At 36.9% G+C, this 25,918-nt stretch overlaps 1 protein-coding gene across 7 annotated transcripts in view; it reads right to left on the reverse strand.

Moving 5' to 3' along the window:
• The window catches only part of LRP2 (LDL receptor related protein 2), a 114,583-nt gene that overhangs the window by 70,562 nt on the left and 18,103 nt on the right, over window positions 1-25,918 (reverse strand). For all 7 annotated transcript variants that reach the window (XM_038143380.1, XM_038143377.1, XM_038143378.1 and 4 more), the window contains exons 3-17: window positions 25,524-25,646; window positions 22,973-23,089; window positions 14,916-15,026; window positions 14,697-14,810; window positions 14,141-14,257; window positions 13,182-13,325; window positions 11,662-11,781; window positions 9,840-9,968; window positions 8,520-8,689; window positions 6,038-6,261; window positions 5,065-5,271; window positions 3,889-4,091; window positions 3,130-3,270; window positions 2,014-2,217; window positions 945-1,137 (exon numbers count right to left, since the gene is read on the reverse strand). In XM_038143380.1, the coding sequence (XP_037999308.1) occupies window positions 945-1,137; window positions 2,014-2,217; window positions 3,130-3,270; window positions 3,889-4,091; window positions 5,065-5,271; window positions 6,038-6,261; window positions 8,520-8,689; window positions 9,840-9,968; window positions 11,662-11,781; window positions 13,182-13,325; window positions 14,141-14,257; window positions 14,697-14,810; window positions 14,916-15,026; window positions 22,973-23,089; window positions 25,524-25,646 (2,317 nt within the window). The remainder of the gene's footprint in view (window positions 1-944; window positions 1,138-2,013; window positions 2,218-3,129; window positions 3,271-3,888; window positions 4,092-5,064; window positions 5,272-6,037; window positions 6,262-8,519; window positions 8,690-9,839; window positions 9,969-11,661; window positions 11,782-13,181; window positions 13,326-14,140; window positions 14,258-14,696; window positions 14,811-14,915; window positions 15,027-22,972; window positions 23,090-25,523; window positions 25,647-25,918) is intronic.

Here is a 25,918-nt window from a genome sequence, read left to right on the forward strand (position 1 = left end):
CACCAGAATCTTTGGAAGTATTTTGGTCCTTTAGATATAAAATATACATTACTTGGTTAAAATTGTTAAGGTTCTCATGTAATTACTGACAGAGAAATAGAACCAATCAAAAATGCATCTTCCAGCACAAATAATACAAATAATTTTCTACTGATCCATTTAACTTACAGTCAAAGAGTTGAAGTTAATAATAAGTTACATAATTTTATAAAGCAGCAAACAAAAAATGTTGGGATATCCAAGGATCCAGGTTCAACATTATTCTTATGAGATTACTTTCAAAACAGTGTATTTGGTTAGTCATGAAAAATCAATATCCAAGAATCAAGAAATTCAGTAGTACATTATGAAGCCAAACTATGCTGTGAAAGAAACACTGCCTTGGCATTGGCAAAGAATACAGAGTATGGAATCTGAAAGGAAGCATTTCCATCAAAGAAAAGTAGTGTATGGAGTCACATTTTTAAGGTCCGTATCAAATACAAACAGTAGTATCCAATACGGTTCAAATAAAGAAATTCAGAGAGATAAAACTAAAAATCAATGCTAGCAGTCTGGAAATTGAAAGTATATTAAAAATTGCTAAAAACAATTTAGCAAACTCCATCTTTCAACTACAAGAAATAGCTTTGTGAGTGATACAAAAAAAACAAGTTCTTTTGCCTTTTTATCAATGAACAGGAGTAAAAGGAAAAAAACCATAGTGCTTTTAAAGAGAGTTCTTTTGAGTGCTCCTGTCACGTGGAATCTCTCTCACCATGCCCTTTCCTCTGGGTGCTGAATCCTAGGCTGGAATAAAACAAACAAAATAAACACAAGACAACTGAAAAGAGATGGTATTTTGAAAATAACAAAAATCCAGAATCAGATGTAAATCTAATTTCACCAGTTCTGTTTAAACCATGAATTTGTACATATAGTTTAAAATGAGAATCTAAACTCACCCAATAACAGGATGAACCACTATTGAACGAGGATTATTTAAATTCTGAACAATAGCTCTCCTGGATTTATCTGCCAACCTCATCACACTAATGCTCCTGTATCGAGGATCTGTCCAGTAGAGGTTCTTTGAGATCCAGTCAAAAGCTAAATCTTCAACACTTTCCACTCTATTAGCAGTCAAGATCTCTCTTCCTAGAATTTATAACACACATAATGATTGCAAATGTTTAGGAACAGGGGAAATAACAGGGGAAATATTGACAAAAGTTGTGGTTTCCCTTGATAAAAATGCTATCTCTGTGCTACTTAACATAAAGACCGATAACCAAGCGGAGGGGAGGGGTGCCCTTTGCTCTAAACAAAGAAGGTGTGTGTCCACGAGCACAACTGGAAAAGAGGGGAAATAAAGACTAGCCAAAGGTCAGAGAAAAATCTGTCACTAAGCTTACACTGAGGGTTTTACAAATGAAGGTCAGTAAGGTCAGTGCACTAACGACATCTTGCTCAATAGCCAGACTTTATCTACCCTTTGCATAGTAATGGTCAGCTGCAGTCTACCATTAACCTGACCCAAGGCAGCAAGCAAGTGCAGAAGGCTATATGCTGACATTTGATCATCATTATAAATTGGAGAGAAACATTCTTTACATTACCATAAATAGGATATCCAAAAATTTCACTAAGTTAATCGTCTTTTTCTGTATTACAATATCATAGCAAACATCCTGCTCTCCAGATAAGGAAATTAAAATAGAAACACAGTGTCATACTAGTGAATGGCATACTTGTCTGGATAAACAGACTGGTGAGGGCAAATACCACATGTGAGAAGTAATACAAATAGCTCATTCTCAAATACATTCAGCAAGTTTGTCAAACAACAAGAGAATTCAACAAGCTTAATATGAGCTGTACAAACATTTTTGAGAAACATTTTCCAGGTTACTGGGGTCACACTGAGATTTATCTGTCTATCTCATAATGTGACTTTTCACTATTTTTTTAGAAAAATGTATATTACAGTCTCCTTACCATAATTACTCTACAATTCCCAAGCATGATTCTCACCTGAACCATCAGTTTTCTGTTTATAGATCATGTCTTTACTTGTGTCTGAAAAAAAAATTGTGTCATCCTGAGCAGAGAAGTCAATTCCAACAAAGTATGAAGGGCTCCCTGTTACAGGTATGATCACATCTTCCTGGGTGGAGAGATTGAATGGGATTCCCCGCACGGCTGTCTGGGATGAAAACAGCAGGAACTGTCGCACAGCTGTGAAAGGAAAAATGAGACACAGGCTAAACAGATTCACAAGGGATGACATCTGAGTATTAAGAAAACCTTGTTTAATTTTGACAACACTAATAGTCTGGAAGTAGAAAAAAGAAGAATGAGAAAATAGGGATTTAAATACTGACAACACGTAAAAACTGTGGAAGAAAACAAAAACCCAATCCAAGAATATTAGGTGATGTGGTCAAGTATTCTACTTTCATTGTTACTGTTGTTCTAATACACTTTTAAAGCAAACATGCCTATGGAATCATCTTCTGTACTCTTCTCTTTATAATAACCTATAAAAAATAAGTCACAGGCTTTGTCTAGCCACCATAAAACTAGACAATACCTGGGGCAGCCAGATAAATGAATGGCCAAATTCTAAAGTTATAAACAACATATATGACATACTTTATCAGTAGACAGTCATAGTAAATATGCATCAGTGACAATTCTGCACTCAAACAGGAAGCAGAAGACTGCTGATGGAAACACACAGCTCTAAAACTGTATCTATTATTCTTGTCATATGTTCAAAGGGAGAAGACCAACCTTATCAGCACAGTACTGCACAGGAAAGCAGGCTTATATGTTCAAAATAATGCAAAATCTGCATATTAGCAAGCATTCATGCTTGATTTCAGGATTAAGAGCTCAATCATACAGCTGTCTACATTTATTCCATATTTCATTCAAAATCCTCATTAAAGGAGGTGAGTTTAAGTTGTGGCTTGAAATGAACATCAGCAGAAATTACTACATTTAAAGCAGTCGAAAAGAATTGTGGTGAAAAGACAAAAAGTCCTCAGTATATTGAAGCTACTGAAGAGAGGAAAGATGTTTTAGAAACAGCTCTAGAGCTAATGGAATTGCCTTATTTGCAACATTTGCAAGGCATTTTCTTACCAACACAATGTCGTCCATCCACGTGTAGGTCAAAGCCCAGGATACACCTACAGCGATAACCTAGGCCATCATTATCTGTTTTGTGGCTGAGAACACAGACCTGTTCACATCCCCCATTATTACTTCCACAAGGATTTCTTACTGGAAAATAATACAGATAGAATTATAACTTCCTCTATTAACAGAATGGCATCATTATCTTGATCTTTCCGGATTTTCTCCAACATCCACAATAAATCATGTGGACTACGTGAGAGTTACATCACATGGACAATATACCCCACCAGCTCTACAGTGGAATGCACCAAAAGCACATCAGAGGTAACCATCATTAAGGAATTCAGCTTATACAGAGACACTCAGCACACAGCATTAAGGCCATAATTTGGGCTATAGTTTTCTGCACATAGGCCTACTCAGAACTATATCTCACAGAATTAATTGAATACTGGGAGCCTTTTCACTGCATGCATTGCAGTGTTAAGAAAAAAAGTCCTAAATACCAATACTACTTAAATCACAGGTTTGACTCCACCAAGTATCAACCTATTTATAAAGCTCCCCCTACTCTTGAATGTTGCATTTGACAGTTCATCAGCTACAAGAGTTGGATGAAACAACTGGGTGATAAAAATCAGCCCAGTTTTACAATACAAATTTACGTATCATAATTACAGCTCCTTACAGCAAAGCAAAAGTCTCGTAATTTTTGGTAACATGCTTCCTAAATCTCCCTTCATAATCTACTCATGATCTTACCAAATGGCTGCCTGGCAGCGTGGTAAACTGTCACTCCATAAGGTCTCAGTGAAGACTGGTAGATCACTTGAGGGTTAGACTCTGAAAATTTGTTAGCTTTCACCACTGCCATTTTGGTCCAATCGGTGAAATAAACATTGTGTTCAAATAAAGTGATTCCATATGGATGAGGAACCAGTGAGCCTCCATGAGCTACTGTTTTCCTGTTATAAAGATGATTTAAAATTATTTACCAAATATTACCTAGACAATAACACTATTAACAGAAGAAAGGATACAGTATTGTTAATTCATTCACTGCTTTTTGTTTTAACAGAGAAGCTACTAAAGTACAAATGAAAAAGACCAAATTAACTGAAGAGAAAAAGCTAAACATACACAGTTCATCAACCTAATGGATACGGCAGTGAAAATAGAGAAAAAGTGTTAGCAAATTCCAAGAAAATACAGTGAGTAAAGATACCAATATTAATTTTATAATTTAGTAAGTGAAAAAATACATTGAACAACAGACCTGTCAAATGAGTAGAAGACTGTTTTTTGAAGTCAATAGATAGAAAGTATGCTAAAGGGGACATTTTTTTCTTGCTTTGAGTAACAGATACTAATCAGATATACAGAGATAAGCAGGCTTCTAAACAACACTATGCTGTAAGACACAGTCCCATAAAAACTCAAGGACTCCCTTCTTGCATGCTGTGATTTAGTCTCCCCAGCATCATAATATGGTGAAGGATGACTGAATTTTTGACAGCAAAGATTTATAAAATGTAAGAAAAACATTTAATACTATCACACAAATTAGTGTTTTGCAGTGGGATAGTTCATATAAATGCATTCATGAAAAAATACAAGGAAATTATGATGGAAAATAATGAATATAATTAAAAAACAATAAAAAGCAAATGCTCTAAAAATGTGCACCGTACTGGTGGACTATAAAATGTACATTATAAAATAAGGGCAAGAGGCATTCAAGGTTGAAAAAGAGCAAAGAACAATGAATTAAAGAATGCCTAGAAGTAGCATGACACCACAGAGACAAAGGCATACCACATTGATTATGTTGTAATTTTCATCCTTTGTGTATCTCGTTTTGTTAGAGAAATCTTTTTTTGAACTAGACATAAAATGTTCAGTGTATCTGTAGCCTCCAAGGAAAAATATTTCACCTACCTTTGAAGTCCATCATAGGTTACAGTCTCAATGTAATCAAACCGGCTGTCAACCCAGTAAAGCCTCTTTGACACAATATCCAGGGTTATTCCAGCAGGCCAGCCTAATTTTGTTTTTATCAAATCCTGACGATTTGTGCCATCCATGAAGGCCCTTTCCACTTTAGGATCACCAGACAGACTGTCCCAGTCTGAGAAAAACAAATAACTATAAAGAGATAAAAAAGAAAAAAGGTCACATTTCCTTGAGATTTTATAAGAAACTCCCGCATTTCACATGGAATTTAAAACCAGCACCCTTACAGAACAAAATTTGTTTCTGGCATACTATGAAAACATACTTTATACTTCCTACACAGAAAGTAATTTTCATTTTCTTTTATATAATAAATCCATAAACAAGCATGCTTTCACCCAAAAGACCTCAGAAGTACTAGTTTTCCTTAGTAAATCACAGACTTAAGTTTACTGCCAGAAATAAACCAGTGACAAACAGTGGCATCATGAAAGCAGCAGCCATGACTACAAGTTGCATGAAATTCTTATTCCCATTCTCTGAAGATCCACCTTTTCATGGTTCACATATACTTCTGAAGCATATGGAGACACTAACTTTCCTGGCTTCATTCCATCTCTTTATTTCAGATAGTAGGAGATCTGTGGGTGCTACCATAACGGAAATCTTTAAGGAAAATGCTCCTCTGCAGGGCAATTCCACAGGTCCCACTTTCAGCGCTGCTCATGCACACAGAACTCCGGCCATGAAACAGATTCCACACATTATAAATAAATGCATTGCACAGTCCTCTCGTAAATTAAGGTGCAGAATAGGTTAGGATAAAAGGCAAGTGTTCAAAATATGTTATATCTGATTCTAAAATGACCACTCTTGCTGATTCCTAGTTGTTTTCCATTTACATGGGGATAAGGGAATTTCTGGCATCTTTTACTGTTATCTGATAAGTATCACTTACCCAACAGTTGGATCAAGTGCTATTCCTCTAGGATTTCCAAGATTCTCAGCAATAAGAGTCACACGGTTTGTTCCATCCAAGTTAACCATATCTATTCTGTTCACACTGGTCTCAACCACATATAGTTTATTGTTAACCCAATCCACTGCTAGATTTTCTGGTGTGTCAACTGAAATATTTAAAACTTCTTGGAAATCAGAGCCATCAATATTAATAGAAAAAACCTGAAAACAATACAAATATTGTCAGTACCCGCATGATGTTTTGAATCACAAGTCACACGGTATTTGTCTTTTATCATCACATTGATCACCAATCCACAACTATATCTGTATACTATATCTGTATACAGCAGATACAAGCAAGTTACCCTCTGAGTTATTCCTTAGGTAAGGATTTTTTGCGAAAATCTGGAAACCAATGCAAAAATTGCAGAAGGGCTTGCCTTCAACTAGCATTTCTGCAAATCGGACAAGATAAAAGACTAAAACAGCCTTGTGGTTAGCAAATGGTAAAAAAAAAAAAAAAAAAGCAAAAAAAGCAAAAAAAAAGCAGAAAGAGCATTTGCTTTCCTGGAATCTAACAAACCCCAGCATTTTTATTGATTGAAAACAAATGATCATGTTTTGGTAAAGCTCTCACCACTGGCCAGAAACAAGAGGGGGAGCTCTTACTACGGCTACCACAAAGGGGAAATAGCAAAATGAAGAAAGTAAGGGAAAGCTGCAATCCTCACAGAAAGGAGGTCTCAGCTTGTGGTCTCCTTTATCTAAGGCTAATTTTAAGAGCATCCTGCTCAAGAAGAATAATGCTGTTATTTTACAAGCAAGTTCAGAGCTACATGAAGAAAACAGTCCAAACACAATAATTTTATGTGTGCAGTAATTGTTTGATTATAACATAATATGAAAAGGTAGCATTTTTTATTTTTTTTGGAACAACAGCATGAGATTGGGAATGCATTTAAATGAAAATAGAGATGACCAAGTAAATATATGCAAGAAAAATAAGAGCTGAAAGAGTGGTATAATTTTAAATATTCTTCAGTTCCAAGTAACAATAATCAAGATAACCACTGTCTACTCTGTTCTTTGGAAACCCTGTTGATGAAAGAGCTTATGGGCATTAGGTTATCTGGCAGTACACTAAATGAGATAAAGATGACACAAAACACAACCCACAATTTTCTGGTTTAGTTTGTCTTAAACTTGAAAAAGAAAAGAAAAAAGACAAAAAATGCCCTGGTATTATCATTATTTTAAGACATCAGGTGGAAATACTCATCATTTAAGAAAATTCAAAATGCAAATGTTTTTGTCTGGATAGTCTAGCTAGGACTTAATTAGATTAATTAATCTTAATTAATTAATTAGGATTAAACTATATTGGGCAGATAAAAAGGCAGTCCTGGCCACCTGGGGTGTGCAGCAAAGAAACCCCATATTATCTTTTATTTATACCTATTACAAAGACAGAATAAATCTCCTGTCTCATAAAAGTGCAGATTTGACTCTGACTACATTCAGCCATTGACAAAGCAACTGCAGCAACAGGAACATACTATAGCCACAATAAAAATGCCAGAACTGTGAACAATTCAAAAATTGTGCACACAAATCTTGTTCTACCTAACAGCCATGCAGTGAAGGATTCCTTCCACAGAACCAGCATGGAACTGTGGTCAGAACTATAATTTTTATTAGATGTCTTATGTGTAGGTTCAGAATTATGACGGTGACCCCAGATTGATCCATCAGTGGCATTAGCAGGAGCCAGGTCACAGATTCTCCTTCATTCTGCATGACAATCAACATGAGGACAAAGATTATGAAATTTCAGCATTTGATCTAAGACTTTCTTTGGTTTCCATAAGTTATGCGCAGAAAAAAAGAACAAAGGTGGCATCCAGCTTCCACAAGAGTCTCTAGACTGTTTTTCTAAATTACTTTGCTCTACTGTGTCTTGAAGCTAAAATAATTACTCTTGAAAAAAAAAAAAAAAGAGAAAAGTAACACAATATTGGCTCATTACACAAAATACTGTCAATATTTGTTATTCAAGCTCAATTACAGTGCCATTTGAAGTATATGAAGAAGTCTGATTTTTATCATCTTGGAAGGCACACAGCTTTTACATTTTAAATGATCATGTTTCAAAAATTACCAAGAAAAATTTGTTCCGTTTTGAAAGAATGTCTACTATTTCTCTTAATTAGTTTTTTGGACTCAGTCTCAAGTAAAATTAAATGTTGCTCAAGACATTCCCATATAATAGGATTCTTTGTTTAATATGTCACATGTAATAGTATAGCTGAAAAAATGCAGTCATTAACATAAAACATTTCAAGGAGCTTTTTTGTTAGAAAACAAAAATACAGCCAGCTTTGGCTCTCAAAAATGAGGGCCTATCAACACATTCTGCCTCTTGAAGTTCTCTACTTCCAGGTACACAGAAATACATTCTTCTTGAAACTTCTACCAACCTTATCTTGCACTGTGTCGGTCCAAAAGATTCTGTGCAGGTAAAAGTGAAAGTCCACTCCCACTGCAATCCCACGATTCTGTGACTGCACCAAAGTACGAAAATTCCTTCCATAAAGATCTCCAATCAGTAAATCACGGCCATTGGAAAAAATAATTGATGCAACACCAGCTGAAAGCAGGAGTGACAAAGATATGATTACTCTGCAGGCAAGATATATTGCAAAGGGGCAGTGCAATACATACATACTGGTTCATACACACTGGACACAAAGTTTTAAATAGATGCTCAGACTACAACCTGTATAAATGTTTCTATGTGAGTATTGACTTGCTGTGATTCGCCTTTGGTTTGTACACTTGGAGCAAATCAGGTAGGAACATGTATTTAAAGCCATACCAGGTAAAACTTTTATAAAACCCCTGTGTAAACACCAAAAGATTACTTCTATTAAAGCTAAAATGAACCCAGTGAAACTGACTTACAATAGGTACTAAATTCTCCCATTTATGAGAGAGAGAAATACTTAGAAAATGGTGAGCTGAAGACTGGTCTGCAGATGCGGCTGAAGAAAGAAGGAAGGGGGAGAGAACTGAGCAGCTCTTGCTTTTCTAAGAAACAAGATTGCTAATCAGCTATGCCAAGCAGGAACTCCCATGCCCACCAATTCTCTAAAGGCAGGAGCACCTGCCTTCCACAAAAGTCTGTTAGGACATTACATCTCCACAAAGCAGAGTTTCCTGGGGCCTGCTTTCAGAACTGAGCAGGAGGTCAGGAGAAGGAGCCTACAGCTGATGAGGAACTACACTCTGAGAGACAAGTATTCTTCAGAGTTCAAACTCTGGGACACTCAAAGCCACGAGCATGGCTTCTCTCACAGGCAAGTGTTTGATCTCACCATTCAGCAAAACCATCTTCTGGCACAGTTCTAGAAGAAATTAAGTTTCCTGATTTCTTGACAACACCATAGAGAACATGACAGAAAACTGTCCCTCACAGAAATAAGAATTTTTTTGTTCATGAGTGCTCTGGAAATAACCCCCCAATTCTGCAGAAGTCAGGAGTGGTGAAAGTGCAATGGAACCAAAAAGACATTTGTTGATTAGAGGAGAAGCAGCCCTGATGAGGCAATGAACACCAACCTGCACATGCCAGCAGGTACAGAGTTCTGACATTTGCTGATATTTTGAAAGCTGTCCTGACCATAAGTCCTTAAGGGCAGAGTTAAAATCAAAGAGAGCTGTGTGGCACAGACATTAAAACTACCCCATTTTACCTAGCTTTATCTATTTGCTCAACGAGACACTTGAAATGCACTAACCTGAAGTGTTGGCCCGACAATGCCTGTGATGCTCTAGGAAATAACCTTCCACACAGTGGCACTGGTGATGTCCCACACGATCTTCACACAACTGGTCACAGACACCCCACATCTGACAGTCATCAAAATCTGTCAAGTGAATAAGGCATAATTATTAAAAACACTTTGTATAAAATTCATGTTATAATTAAGAAGCTGCAAGTTTGTCCTCTCTGTTTGCTTTATATGTATTTGTAAAACCATAGCATGAAGAAAGTGAGTTTGCATGTTTTTCCACAATGTTTCAGTTTTGTATTTCTGAATAACAAAAAACCTGTGTTTCCTGCCCAAGAACCTACCTGCAATTCTGCCTCCCCCTCCAAAAAAATACTAACCAAGCAAAAAAAAGAAAAAAATCTAAACCACACCTGCCAGGAGAAAAGGAAAAATCATTTGAAGGAATATCATTGTCTACTTTCCACAATACAGAATATGTCTATGAAGTATTTTTCCTGTAAAAGATCTCTATACTTGGCACACACAAAGACTTGGCTGGATTTAAGCCCACTCTGAAGGTGAGCTCTACCTTTATTTTAGTGCAGTGCTTAAGCCTTTAAGTCCTACCTGAAGGCAGTGTTTATTAGCTCAGATTTAGTACCATGCTAACAGGTATCTGATTTACAATTAAAAGCTGTCTATGCACTGGAACCAGCAAGAAAGAGTTCCTTTTAGCATGCAAAATACCATATAGGTAGAGCACTGGATCAGGAATTATATGGTACTGACTGTCAGCCATTCCTTCATGACACATTTTGCTCTGGTCACAAATATATGCCTAGATTTCAGCAAACTAAAATACATTGACTCAGATTTACAAGCCAGAATTTGGTAACTAGGTTTCTGTAAACAGTCAAAAAAACAACAGAAGACTCACTAAGACTGCACCAGGTTTGGGAATGTGTGCTTCATGTATTTCCCACAAAAGCATGAAAAAATGGAAGAAATTTCATGCCTTATTTCTCTGCCTGTACAAGGAGCAACCATTCTGCCATTGCAGCCTATGCAGCCTTGGGCCACCCAGTATTCTCAAAAATATAAAAATCTCATTAGAGACTGAGTATCTGAAATACTTTTAATGGCACAAACACCATAGCTTGGGTTGAAAACTCATAACAGATTTACCCCTTTTCTTTTATTAGGCAGTGCTAACTTTCATGATTCTGAAGTTACTCAATTGCCGGCTACTGAGATAAATCATTTGTGCTACCAAGTTACAGCAGCTTTACAGTTACTTTTGCATTCTTGTAAATATTCTTCTTTTTCATGTAAATTATGTATATATATAAACCCCACAGAAGACACAACCTTTCCCTAATGCAAATACAAAACACCCTTTTTATTTTCAAGTGTAAAGTAGAAGTGTCTTCATATACAGCCACTTTCCAAAAGTACAATCAATTCAACATCATTAACTGTTTTTCCAGGCATGCAACACACATTACTAAGGCAAAAACAAACTCTCTCTATGTAAACACTTAAAGACCAGTAAAAACTCTTGATAATAAGCCAGCCATCCAACAGTATGTATTTTTAAACCTAATCCTGCTGTCACTATGTCTTTAGGTCAAAATGAAGGAGGTCTTTATGACATCTCTCTGGTTTGTTTCTGTGTCCCCATGCTGCCATTCTGCTACTAAAATCGTCATACATTTGCTGACTCCTGAGATTTTCTATTTGTCAGTACATCCACACAATTTGAACTAACTCGCCTTCCTGGAATCCCAACTTTCCCAATAGGTTGTGAGAAGGTAGGGGATATCTGCAGTCCCTGGACTTTACTTACCAATGCAAGTACGACTGTCATTGCTGCTTATCGTATATCCTGCAGGGCAATAGCACATCCCTCCTGATGGAGAGGAATGGCAGCGATACTGGCAGCTCAGCGCAGCACAGCGCGACACGTCTGAAGGGCAAATAAAATGTTTCAGAAACACACCTATTACAGAAGAACAGCCTTCTGCCTCATTAAGAGTTACAAAGCTGAAGTCTTTTCTATGATGAGCCTTCAATTTCAAGTACAGTTTCTTAAAACTAATCTGCAGAGAAAATGATGTACCAGGTTCCACAAAATCACACACATTTACATACATGCAAGCAAGGGCATGGAAAACAGAGGAGAAGGTACTGTTTTTAATTGGTTTTTAGAACAGAGTTAAAGGATAAGCATCAATCTTATATGAACCACCAATGGTAAATGCTGTGTATGAAGATGACCAGAGGAAGCCATCTGTAATGCCCCAAAACTTTCCATGGTTCCACAAGACCTACTTATGAGCAACACATCCTTGAGCTCCATCTATTGGTACATAACCTCATAATTAACTCTTCTGTGTGAAAAACCCCTAGTATGTTATATTAAGAGGAGTATGTATATCATTCCAATGTATTAGAATATACTATTTGCATTGTGTTTGTGGACAAATGCTTCTTTATCCTTTCGTTCTCCCTCTCCTCCTTTTTCCTTCACTACTTCTACTACTATTTAATAAACAATTCAGTGGCAAGCGAGTAATTAGTGATTGTAAAACACTTGACAAAGAAGGAGGTGAAAGTCAGCATGTTCCTTTTCCTCAAATTCTTCTGTTAAATGCCTTGCTTTGCAGCTCATATCTGCTGTAACTATCAAACCACTCATCAAAGCAAGAGGGCTTTTTCACAATAAAGTTTCATTTCCTCTTATTTTTTCTGCCCTCCCATTCCAAAAGGCATGATTTTGTTAATAGGAATTTTTATCTTCCTAGAAATTAAAACACACTGCTCCTTGTCCTCAGAGGGATTTGATATTTGTAAGATTAGAGTGAAATTAACTAGAACTATGCATGCTCATTGCCTCCAACATAAAAAACACAGTGTACCACTAACTGGAGAAACAGGCATCCCAGGTAAAAAGATATTTTTTTTTTAATCCTAATCTTTAAAGTGAATTAGTCAAAGCTTAGGATATACTGATTCAATGCTGCGTTCTGATCAGCACAAATCCCTGCTTCTTACATTAAGGGACAAAGAGATATTTAAACAAAGAAGGCATGTAGCACACCTTTCCCTGACTTCACAAACATATTTTAGGGTATGGAGAGCAAGTTAAAATCCTTATTTGTGAAATTTCATGTACAAATTTAAAAAAAAGAAATGGTCTCTTTACAGCATATATGCCTGTTTAAGATCATCCAGTCAAAACAGTGCAAGTGAAAATAGTAAGCTTCCAAAATTTCAGTATTGTTTAGGGGACAAAAAGGAGATGTAAAAATATGTCAATGCTGATGTTTCTGCTATTCTGTGTATATTTTTCATTCTAATACATACTGCAGTGTCTGCCTGCAGTGATGTTAGTTTCATCTTCTCCTTCAGGGCAATCTGCAGCTCCATCACACACTTTCCCAATTGGAATGCAATGCCCTGATCCAGGGCAGGCCCACTCTCCTGGGTAGCATTCATGGTGACCACTTTCTATGGAAAAGAAAAATAATAATAATGAAAAGTATATTTCAAATACTAAAATTTCTTCTTTAACAGCTTCCCAAAGCATCTCTATCCTTCAATATCCAGTTTCTATTTCTTGAACACAGCTGGGAAAGACTATCAGGAAACATTATCTATACTTACTTGTCATGCTTTCTTTTACATTCAAACTACAATGACAACAATACTTGGGTAGACAACATATGAATCCCTTTAGTTTTCTGTTTTGTTAGAAATGGTAACATCATTTAGCTTTAAATGAACCAGTGCACCAGAAAAAGAACTATAGTTTTATGGTTTCAAAACACATAAATGCCATCTGGATAAAGAGAATCATGTTCATCATAGAAAAGGCCAATGAAAAAGAAATCTCATTCACACTTTCATTCATTAAAGCTTCTGTTTCTCACATGACAAATCTTGGCAGGATCTGAGTAAATTTCATTTTGAATCAATGGGGTTTGCTTATTAGAAGCCTTATGTCTCTTAACAGATGACCTGAAAAACCTCCATAGGCAGAAGAACCAAAACAAAATATAAAAGAGAATATGCAAAAGAAAATATATATGTATATTGCTATATGCTAAACTTAGTTTGCATCATACTCAGTATCACAATAATTCCACACACAATAACAAAAATATTGCTGAAGTTATAAAAAGAAATAACAACGAAGGTGGAATTCTAAGGTTTTAAAAGAAATCAAAAGTATTTCGATCATCTTGACTGGTCTAAATTTCACAGATGTAGGTCAGTGTCATCTTCCTCTGAAAATACCATTGGAAGTTAGTGATAGTATTTACCACATCCTCTTTCATCTTCATTGTCTTCACAATCATCGTCTCCATCGCAAATCCAGCTCTGATGAATGCAACGGCCACTTGGGCAAGTGAAGAAGTTGCCTCTGCAAGTTGCATAAGCTACAGAAAGAAACATAAGAAAATCTAATTGCTCTAAGCAGCTAAAAGGTTAAAAATAACAATATTGCCTCATATACAATCATTTATTATATAGCTTAAAAATTTAGGCAGTTCCATATTTTGTATGTATTGCAAACACTGCTGGTTTCTTCTCATTTAGGTATGAAATACCTTTGGTTCATGCTGAAATTAAGAGGATGACAACAACATAAGTGAACTGTATGTATTAAGAACCAGACTGTCAGTCCAGCAAATTCAAATAGTGATGGCATACCCAGGAACCTAGCAGCAAAGACAAAGTTTATCAAAGTAGCACTGCAATTTTCATCTTTCTAGCTTTTGATGGCTGTACAGCCAAGCAATCTGCTTCCTGCTATCTGCTCGAACCAGGTCTTAGTAAAACAGTTAGACAAAGTGGGGAAAAAAAGAAACATCATACTGCAAGAGTTTTCATCACTCCTATCTCCACAGTCATCATCATGGTCACAGATAAAGGCTTGCGGGATGCACTCTCCATTAGCACACTGGAACTGCGTAGTGGTACATCCTCGTGCTGAAAAAGATTTTAGCACAGAAACACATACAGAAAATCTGTTTAACTCCAAAAGAAGGTCCATAAAGCAAATTTGTTTGGGATCGCTCTACACAGGGGACTTACTGCAATTAGCTTCATCAGAAGAATCTCTGCAGTCAACTTTGCCATCACATCGCTGGCTTGCATTAAAACATGCACCATTTGCACATGATAACTGGTCACATCTTGGGTAGTCTAAAATAAAAAATCCTTTATATTAGCATGAAGTTAGACTATAATGAATCATATCCACCTAGTGTCAACACAACATCTTGATTTAAAGGAAAAAGGGGAATACAAAACTCCATTACTCGTAGTCCTACACTAGTAATCCATTTATACAGTATGCTGTCTTCTCCAACAGATATTAAAGAATATCCTCTAGATGGATGCTATAAAAACTTCCAAGCAACAAGAGAAAAATTAAATGCCTTCCCACAGTCCAAAAAGATTTGCAACCCAAACAGTTTACAATATGATAGAAAGCAACGGAACATAAAAGGAGAGCAAGCAGTGAACATTTGTTTTATTTCTTTATACCTCAGTTTTACACTACCCCAATCTTAATAAAAGTATTTAGATAGCAAAGGATTTCCTGAAATTTACAGTCCCAGGTCCTCTTCAAGTGTCTTCTTGAGTTCTCAAACTCAGAGACCTCAGGTTTTAATATTTTATACCAATTAAGCCAAGGATATTAAATTTCCAGGTTTCATGAACAATGTTGGAACCATTGTTTTTTATTACTTGCTTCCCCCCTTCACAAAAGAAAACAGATTCTGCAGAAATAATGACTTTTCAGGTTTTGGATATTCTACTTATATAGATGACCTATATGCAAATTCAAGGGATTGTTTCAAATGTTCCAAATTAAAACAAATTCTGAGAATACTTATTAATACAAGCAGTCAGTGAGTTCAGTGGAAGTATCCAAGAAATTAAACATATGCACATGCTAGAGTTGAGTAGGAGAACATGAACTCATAGTTTATCTTGTTGCTATGTAGACAAAAGTTACATTTTTCAGTCAAATGGCAAGTAAGAAAGCAAAGAATTGGTAATTTTAGAAATCAGATTTATTGAACCTTTGTCTCTATATAGAAGATAAATGAACTCAAGACACAGAAGAGCCAAATAACATTTTTCACCTTTTAGATTTTCAGTTTGAATTCTTATCCCATTTTACTTTTCTAAGAGTTAATAAAGTAGATAGAGAAGGCTCTCACTTAGACACATTTTCATTCATATTTCATTGGATTCCTTGGAATCTAAAACATGGGTTATAAAATTGTTTCAAGCAGATATCAAGAAACCTGCAATTTTTCCAGACAGTGGCAAACTGTTTTGCTTGCTTCTGCTGTTCCGCAGCACACATTCCCACGAAACTTCAATTACCTATGGAATAGGCTTATATGATTTTGACTGTTAATTTGTTAAATGAGAGGATAAGTAGCTGTGTTCATGTCCACTACAAGTCCAGCCAGACTAGCTCCCCAGCTGATTCATTTACAGTTCATTTGTTTGCACTGCAGTTAATATAAGGTGGCAACCTGCACGTAGGAACAGTGCGTGCCTAAGCGAAGAACAGTAGTTACAGATTAGCAGGGTTCCAGCTACAGCATTACTGCCTGTGGCCTTCTAGTGATAGTTCCCAATCTTCCATTCTCAAAATCTGACACTGCCAACATGTTCCCTAAGCATTCTTTGGTCCCACTTCTCAACCAGACAATCACCTTCCTAATACATCGTTTTCTTGCTTCAGTTGGGCTCAGATAAAACTCATAATGCTTTGGAAATAACATGGGTTTTTAAGTGTTACCTCTGCCTACAGAAAGGACTAAAGAAAGGCCTAACCTGGGGCCAAGTTTTAAGTACACCATGGAATTAATGCTTTTTCCCTGTCTGAAAGCAGAGAATGCATCACAGGGAGGAACCATCAGGAGGTCTACGGGCCAGCAGAAACAGCTAAGGCAGTATACTGTATTATAGGGCAGATGGAAGAAAAGGAGGAATACAAGGTATGTGCTTGTAAATGCACTGAAGTAGAAAAGCTTCCATGGGATGTATAATGGATAGTTTTGTCATTTTCCTCACTTTTCTTCACACCCCACAGAAATACCTCCAGGGATGTTCCAAACTGTTTCCAATGGACTGATGTCAAGCAAATAAACAACTGAACCCATTGTCTTGCACTGCCTGTTTCTTCAAGAATGCCCAGGCAGACTAAGAATCTAGCCAGTAACAAGATATTTCTCGATCTTATATTAAACACCCTTACAAGAAGGAAAACTTCTTCAAAGTCTTCTCTCCAGCAGCAGGCCTGGAAATGCCCTCAGCTTAGCAAAATCTTTACTATATTATAAAGTCTAGTGTATTGTATAAACAAAATCACTATTAAAATACCAAGAAGAGCCATAAGTAAAGATGTTTTGAAGATACTTCAAAGTATACATTCTGACTAAATTGGTATTTTACTAGAATGTGAACAAATGCTTTTTTCTCTTATTCTCTATTCAAAACTGGGGTACAGAGCCATTATTTTAATTGTACTTGCACAAGCAAGAACATTCTTTGAAAAGCCTGACAGAGATTAATATAATTTGTAATTCTGTACAGGTAAGCCCATTTCCAATCCCTTGTCAAAAGATCAAGGTTAGTAAATTATAGTTCTGATCACAGCCTGCTCACTGATCTGAAAGATATTTTTCACTGCATTCTGCACTGCAGATTGTACTATTTGTACCTTATAGCATATAATTTTAGTAAATTTGTTTTAATCATTTGGGGCATTAAGAACTAAGCCTCATGAAAACTGGCAAAGCTGTGAGCTACACAGAAGGCTGTAGCCAGTGCACTGCATGTTCAGGAGCATCTGTGCCATCAGGACAGTTCCTCAGTACCTGGGTTAATTTTATGTAAGGAGAAGCAGAAAAGGTAAAAGAATCAAGGAAGAAATGCTGGCTTCTGTGAGGGCTCAATGCTGAGAGAATGAAGGAAGCCAAAATAGAACTTCATGACAATACTAGAGTATCTGAAAACAAAGGAATGACTGTCCTTGCAATTGTAAAAACCTCAGGACTTAAACTCCCTTTCTTTCTCTCCAAAATTTAGAAGACATTAGCCATGAGCTTAGTTCTTCTACTATGACCAAATGGAGACTTCTTAAAAGGAAAAGAAGAATCTTAACCTTGGCAGCAGGAGGGGAGGAATGGGATTAATTCCCTAAACAGAATGACCTGTACAATCCAGCTTAATGAAAAGCTCTCCAGCAAATTAAGTTGGAAAGTGAGTATCACGACATTTTAAACTTAAGTGGAAAGGTCTTACATCAGTCACTGCATTTGGGGCTTGCAAAATAGGCATTTCCTAGCACTTATTTGAATTTTTATTTAAACTAAGAATTCTCTATACACACTTAATCCAAGATTAGTGCATTTGAGTATAAAATCCCACAGCTGTGCAAGAACTGACAACAATCAGAGAAATTGATCATACTGTCTCTGTTGTAGGGGGCATATGGAAAAAGTGTCAGTGCTCTGTGATTGACTTCAAGGGGCTCTCTTCCAGGCAATGGAACTTTTTTTTTTTCTACATTGGTGGAAAATGGACCAGAAAAAGCAAAAAAAGGAAGGATAAGGTTCTGAATTAAAAGGACAGCAAGGTAGGTAGTTTGCACCTAAGGAGGTCTGGGAATACAGCTGTACAAGAGAGTGAAAGGAGACAATATGAACACAACATTACGAGAAAAGTGAAGGGACAGAAAAAATATTAACACTGTTTTCTTTCACCTTGTTTTGAATGGTCAATAGCCTCCAACATATATACTGTTTCCTTTACCTTCTCCTCCCAAAAACCTGTGGCTAATTTTACAGAAAACTAAAAAGAAGAAATGTTTCCGTAGTCATGACAATTCCTGGAAGATAATATGAGCTTTGTGAAAACAGGGAGAATGTTTTTTCACCCATGTTCATTCCAATGCTCTGGAAGATAGGGAGCTCTTCTTTCTCTCCCCTCCCCTCAGGCTTTTTCTTAGCCAAAATACTTCTACACAATCTGTCTCCCTGATGCATGCCAACGCTTCAGTTGCAAAACATAAATAACTGGCAAACACCAGCACAAATGACAGATGAAGCACCTTGCTCCTTGTAACTGTTTTGGGGCAACACTTGTGAACATATTTAATGGCATCTTTCAATGGACACATGGAAGATGTTTGAAACCTATGTCACAGGGATTGCTAAACATGCATTATTTTGCGCTCTGCCTAACACTTCTGTTCTGCAAGCTGGAAATAAAGCCATACAAAAACAGCAACAGGAAATAGTTGCAACTAGTAAGTGTTTGATTCAGCACAAGCTGATTTCTGTCACATAGTCAGGAGTGCAAGCTTCTATAACCCTAACCCATGTTACAAGAAGTAGAAATAAAAGGAAAAGATAAAAGGCAATTTCCTACTAACAAGTGTCTTTTACTGCAACATGTAAAAACATTTTACAAAATAAAGTTAATTAAAACTCTTTGGTTCACTGCCATGAGTCACCACCTCACAGTGGTCAAAACATTACCCAGACAGCTCACAGCCTACCAGAGACACCAGGAGGGAGACTTACTCCAAGCCCGAGAGTCCCATGAGCTGCGTGATACCAGGCAGTGCTCATAGCAGAGATGCTTTCAGAGTTGGCAGACAGACCAGACCCTCATTCCTACCTTAATTCCTGATTCTGATCCCTGAGACTTCAGTCTTTGGCTGCCTGCCTTAGATTGCTCCAGTTTTGCTACTTCCCTGTCCCAAACTCTTCCTGGTGGAGATACTTCCTTCAGCCTGAACTTCTCCCTCATCCTATAGCTGCTACATGTAATTTGTCCAACATCCAGAATATTGGCCTTTTTCTTCTTTCTTGGACTACATCCCTTATGATCTCCTCAGTTCTTGATCTCTGTTCACTTTCACCCTGGTCTCTGCAAATTAATCCCAGAGCTGGCTGCCCACTTCCTGACCACAACAGCTATTCAGCATAGCAAACAAGAGGCAGGAGTTCACAGGTTAGGCAGCTAACCTATGGCAGCAGCTCAACATCAAAATTTAAATCAAAAATCCAGTGTATCTTGGAAAACACTCAGCCTACTAGCTTTGAACAATACGTCTTTAAAGTTACGTCTTTAAAGTACTGGCCCTTTCTCCTCACAGCCTCAGTGTAGTTAGTGCTCAGCTGCCAGAGCAGTATCCAGAAAGGTTATTCTGTCACAGCAAAGCAAAATGGACATGGCTGGGATTTTCATTTCCCAACTATGAAGCTGAGGCAGGAGAAAGAATTCTATCTTAACTGAGAGAAATAAAGTATGTAACAGAAAAATTACACCAGTATTGCCTGCCTGCTCCCAAAAGGCGTTTGCTACCCCAAATAATCTGCCATTTCATTCTGTTTCTAAAGTTTTAAAATTAAAGTATTTGCTGGCTGCTGACTATTCAAAAGGCTAGAAAACAGCCTGATATATGCATTCAAAAAACCCTAAAAATCGTAATTTTATGAAATCAAAACAGCTTCAGTGCACTAATTGTATGACCTGTAGCTGAAGCATTTGTTCTGATGTTTATCTTAGTCTCTGCATGGGCAGTTTTCCCTTGCTGTTAATCCCATTAGCAATAAAATGGACTAAGGCTCTGAATTCCTTTGTTCTGGCTTTTTACATGTTTAATTGCAGACTTACTTTATATTGGTGACATTTTGCATTTGACTACTTTCTTATATAATGTAACTTATCCTGGAATAAAACTTTTTATCTTCTTTACAATCTAAATCTGTTTTCAGACAGATGAGGGAGTGCAAAGCATAAGTAAAGAGATCTAAGTTTCCATTTTGTTAGGCTCCATGAAACAGCACAATCAATTATAAATAGCTTTATTCTTTTGTTGCTCATGGATGTTTCATTTTTGTTAATGAAAACTTTTAGCTCAAATTAAATAAGGGGAATTTAGTGACAAAGGAAAAGGCCAAAATAGTACTATTCCTCTTAAATTTCTTATATCAGATAATGTGGAAAAGGAAATACATTAAACATTAATGGGGAAAATGAACATTCAAAGCAAGTATTAGAATCTGCTTCAAAACTAATACGCTGGTACACTAATCTGTACTATACGGTTAATCATAAAATCACCAAATTGTAAATTTTATTTTATGGCTTCTGTTGAAAGTTCCAGGCCTTGCAAAGACAAAAAGGGAATAAAATTACCCAGCCTTCCTCAAAAGTCTTGTCATTACATTCTTCTTGGATCCTCTTGTCTTCAGCACTGTCACATTTCTTCAAACTAGTCTAACTGCTTTCAAGGTTCCAAGTCACAGTCATTCTTCTGTCTCAGAGGGACTGTCAACACATATTCTAATAAACCAGAGTAGAGGCTGTTGAATGATAGGAGGCAGTCCCTCTCCTTGGGGCTAAATATGCAGCCCCCACTGCAGTCATGGGGCCCATTTGCTGATGCAGCAATTACTGGCTTTCCCCACAGCAGTAGAGTGCCACTGTTAATGTATCTAGAGTGACCTTTCCTAACCGCCTTTTTTCATTTACCTAGCTGAGAATGTTAAACATGAAAATAAATGTGTACTTCAATTTTCAAACATCAATCACAGCAGTGTCTAGTTTTAAAAAAGAGTTTTAAGTATCATCTTTATGACTCCACTCCAGTCTGACACAGATTTTCTTCATTATAACAATTACACCATGGCACCTGGCTGTTCCACACTGTATTCAATGCCTACTTACAGGTATCTCAGAGATGCTCAGCAGTTCCAGTTCTTTAATTCACAGATAATACATTTTTAAAACAGATATCTTGTCTTCAGGATTTTTTCATGTGTGATAGATTTACTAAATTAAGTTATCAACTTCATTTCTTACTTTAAACTTTAAGAGAAAAAAATGCCAATCTACAGAAGATATTCTTCCAGCAATGAGATGGGGTTCTTTGGATCTTGGCTTTTAGCCATTTGTATTGGTGATCAGAAGTGACCATGGATCTATCACATGAAAATATCCAAGCTGGAGGATTTAGTAACTTTTTATTCCAGAGTATAATATAATCCTAAATACCTTTTCTGAATTGTCACAGGGACAATTTCAGCCATTTGTGAGTCAAGGATAAACCACATTAGCAGTCAGATGACCATATAGTCTTCCTTTACACAGCACAGGTATATGCCTTTTTTTTCCCCTAAGCACAGCCATTATCAAAATTTAATTTCTTGTTTCTTTGTCCATCCATTACCACCCCAGCCTCTTCCTGCACCTCCTGCTCTGGGCCTGGTTCTAGTGGAGTTTACAGTTATGTCTGTTTCCCAAGGGCACACTATGTTCTAACAGCTGGAATAGCAGTTTATATGTTAGAAGTCACTCAGGATGTGTGAAGCTTTTCCTTAGGACTAACAATGAACAGACATGCCTGTTACACACTGCTGTGTAGGTACTAGACAAAAGCATTCCTGGAAAGCATGGCCTCTATTCTGTGGCCAGCTTTCCTTTCCATCAATATTCAACCTAGGCCAGAATTTAGGGAGATTGTCACCAGCCAGGCAGCCTCAACTCTGGGGAAGTTAGAGTGAAAAAAACTACTTGTCCATCCTCATTTTGCTGGCACAACATAAACAACTGATCTGAATACAATATGACTAAATCATCTCCACAGGAAGCTGCAGTCTAGAATAAAATGCTATTGGAGAGATCAAATCTCCTCAAATAAGTCATATGGAGTCAAATTTTGCTTTTCTATAAGTGTTACTGATTTTATATGGAGTATGCAAAAACAACTTCGAAAACTTCGGCAAAGTTAGCTCCGAGCATCCCAAAGCCATAAGAGAACTAAACACAGCTGCCTTTTTAAAGTGCAATATTAATCATCTTTTAGACAATGAGAAACAGACAATGACCTGATCCTGTGCTGACAGTTTGCACTTGAGTTCTGTGGTAACAGATCTGTATCAGAACATCAGCTCTAATACACAGAAGAATCTGAAACGAAACTCTTGTAACAAAAAGCATATTGTGGTCATCCTGTCTATCAACAAGCCCTTTAATCTTACAAATGTATTAAAATGCCACAGAGAGATGAGATGAAACCAGATCTTGTGCTAGGAGTTAACACTCACGGCAGACTCTTTCATCTGTCCCATCGGTGCAGTCCTGCACTCGATCGCACCAGTATGCTCCGGGGATGCACTGTCCATTGGAGCACGTGAACTGCTCACTCGAGCATGTCCTTCCCGCTGCAACAAACAGGCACACTGTCAGTCTTTCCTGTCAACCAAGGCTTTTTATCAGGAAAAATATTTTCCTTCCTCTTTAACTACTTCATCTTTCTCATAAATATCAGTATAACACTTTCTCCCCCTGTATCTTGGTGTATTCAAGAGGATTAAAGAACACTTGACAAGCACATAGCAGACAGCATAGCTCTGGGAGGGCTCCTGCAGTCTGCAAGGTCACTGCTTTTCTTCACTGAAGAACTGACCTAGGTTAAAAAGTACTTCCCCATAATTATTCTGCCTAAAAGATTAAATTATCAATTCTCACTGATTTAAAGTTTTCTCTTATTTTATTTCCTGGGTCAAAATCTGTCAATAACTCCAAGTTATTCGGTCAACTGGAATGTCACAATGTAAACACAGCAGAGTTGGAGGTACGGCACCGCTCTCTAATACAGCCAGGGCCTCAACAGTCAGGAATAGTTTGCGTATGTAACTAATGGAGGATTGAGAATGATTATGTCTCTTCTCTTGACAGCTGTCAGGAAAAAGCAATCACATAAAACTGTTCACTTCTACTTTGATTCCTCTACAGCCGAATTACACTTTCAGTTCTTAGGCAAACTAACATGAATCTGTGAAGATATGGTTGAAGGACAGGCTTACTACTAACTTTCCCTTCCCTCTGCCCCTGCACATTTGTTTCTTTCAAACTCATGTTGTTTCTCAACATCATCCCAATCTATATTGGCATCTTGTCATCTGCTGCTCTACAGGGGCTCTCTCTGCCACCTTCTGTCAGCAGTGTTCCCAAAATAAGATCAGCCACTGGGATACTAGTGTCATGAGGAAAAACAAGAGCATGACAGTAAAGTAAAACAGATTTCTGCATTTATGACTTCCAGAGCTGTCAGATAGTTTTCCAAAGAAAAAGTTTTAATATTTCAAGGAGGAAAATCTCCTCTAGCTTTCCCAAACACTGAGATAAAAAGTCCCTTAAGAACAACGAGGACAAATACCAGGAGATGACTCAAAACGGCAACAGCACAGTGCCCCTGTGTAGATACTGACACTCCTGATTAACCAGTACATGGCGAACAATGTTACAGTGACCCAGTTCCAAGGTTGAACTCAGAGCTTTTGCTCATTTTGCATTTTTTACCTACAGATTCTTTAGTTAAAACATAACCAGCAGTTTTGCTGACTCCTTCTCAGAGAAAGAGGGGAGCAAAAGGTAGTTATCTATCATTCAAAAATTTCCATCCTCAGTGGATTAAGATGGAATCAAGATACAAAAGCAAAAACCAAGTCTGTGAGCAAAATCCTTCCAAAATAAACATTTTGACCTACCCAGGGGTTGGTGAGTAGCTCCAGAGCTGTTCAGTTCAAAGAAGTTATCAAAAAATTATACACACAATCAAAATGAAAATAAATTAATCTTATCTTCATCACTTAGAGTCACTTCTAATACTAGAAATGGCAGAAAAACCATCCTTCAGAACACTGAACATTTGTTCTGTTGCCTTATGCAATAATGCAGAGAATGTAATTTGGTGCAATAATCAGCTCAGTTCACTCTCACCATTTTGGCATGTACTTATAGCCCTTCAAATACTTAGTCATGAAATTGTAAACAAGAGCAACATATTTTATTTGTCTATCAATACCAAGAAAAAAGCAAAGCCTAGGCTGTGGCAGTCAGGCTGTTAAACTATTTTCTTTATATAAACCATACAGCGAACACTAAACACTTTACTTGAAAACAGCAATTCAGACATGAATAATACACTGTTTAGCATATTTAAAGTGAAATACTAATCAGAATTATGTTCTAAGTTTAAGCTGTCCAAATGATAATGAAAGACTAGACTCCCACCACACACCAAAACCATAGATATTTCTCCTCTCTGAGCATGAGAAAGAATGGCTCTGTTAATTCTAAATAATAATGCTACTAATAGCATTGCTGAAAATACTACAATACTGGCCAATGTTTGCTCATTATTGATAATTCCTTCTGTTTTGTATACAAATATATTTTGAAGTCATCTAAAGATAATTAAATTTTGTTATATATAGTTCTGAGGTGCCACTGTGAATTTTGCTAGCCAATGGACAGAGCACATACAGTAGTACACATATTTCACCATTTACCATTTTTGAATGGCGAAAATTACTAAACTTTTTATTAAGTATTAAACTCAGTATACACTTTAAATTTTTTTCTCTTTTTAATTAAAAGAAGCATGAGTAATTGTCAGATTTCAAGACCTGGAGATATCTTTTTAGACATATTTCCTGTATTTTATCTACTTAAGATTATTTTATTTCTAGAAATACCTTAGAGAGACTTCTGTACTTACAGAGAGCTTGTTTATCTATGTTCTCAACATGCTGCCATGTAAATTACATTATTTCACAAAGCTGGTATAACACTGGAAGTTAAAATACTTACGACATTGTTGATGTTCATCTGAGCCATCTTCACAATCCTCCTCATCATCACAAACCCATGACTGTGGAATACATTCCCCATCAGTCCGACACTGAAATTGATTTCCTTCACAGGTAGGTTGTGCTAGTGTAAGCAATGAAAAAAACCTGTCATTTCACGGACATCTGTGGAAGCACTTTCAAAGAAAATAATATCATAAGGGAAAAGAAGGTCTAAGATTCAAGCGTCAATGAATTGTAACTTCCATGAAACACATGAAGCATTTAACAGATCAAAGAAAATGGACCGACCAGAGAGGTGAAAGTGGACCAGCAAAATGATGCTCAAAGGCAAAATTCAGCTTAGTAAACTCCTACATAGACTCTTCAGCCTTATCTTTTCTCCTGGAGACACAA

This window comes from Motacilla alba, chromosome 7 (assembly GCF_015832195.1).
Source record: "Motacilla alba alba isolate MOTALB_02 chromosome 7, Motacilla_alba_V1.0_pri, whole genome shotgun sequence".
Classification (NCBI taxonomy): Eukaryota; Metazoa; Chordata; class Aves; order Passeriformes; family Motacillidae; genus Motacilla; species Motacilla alba.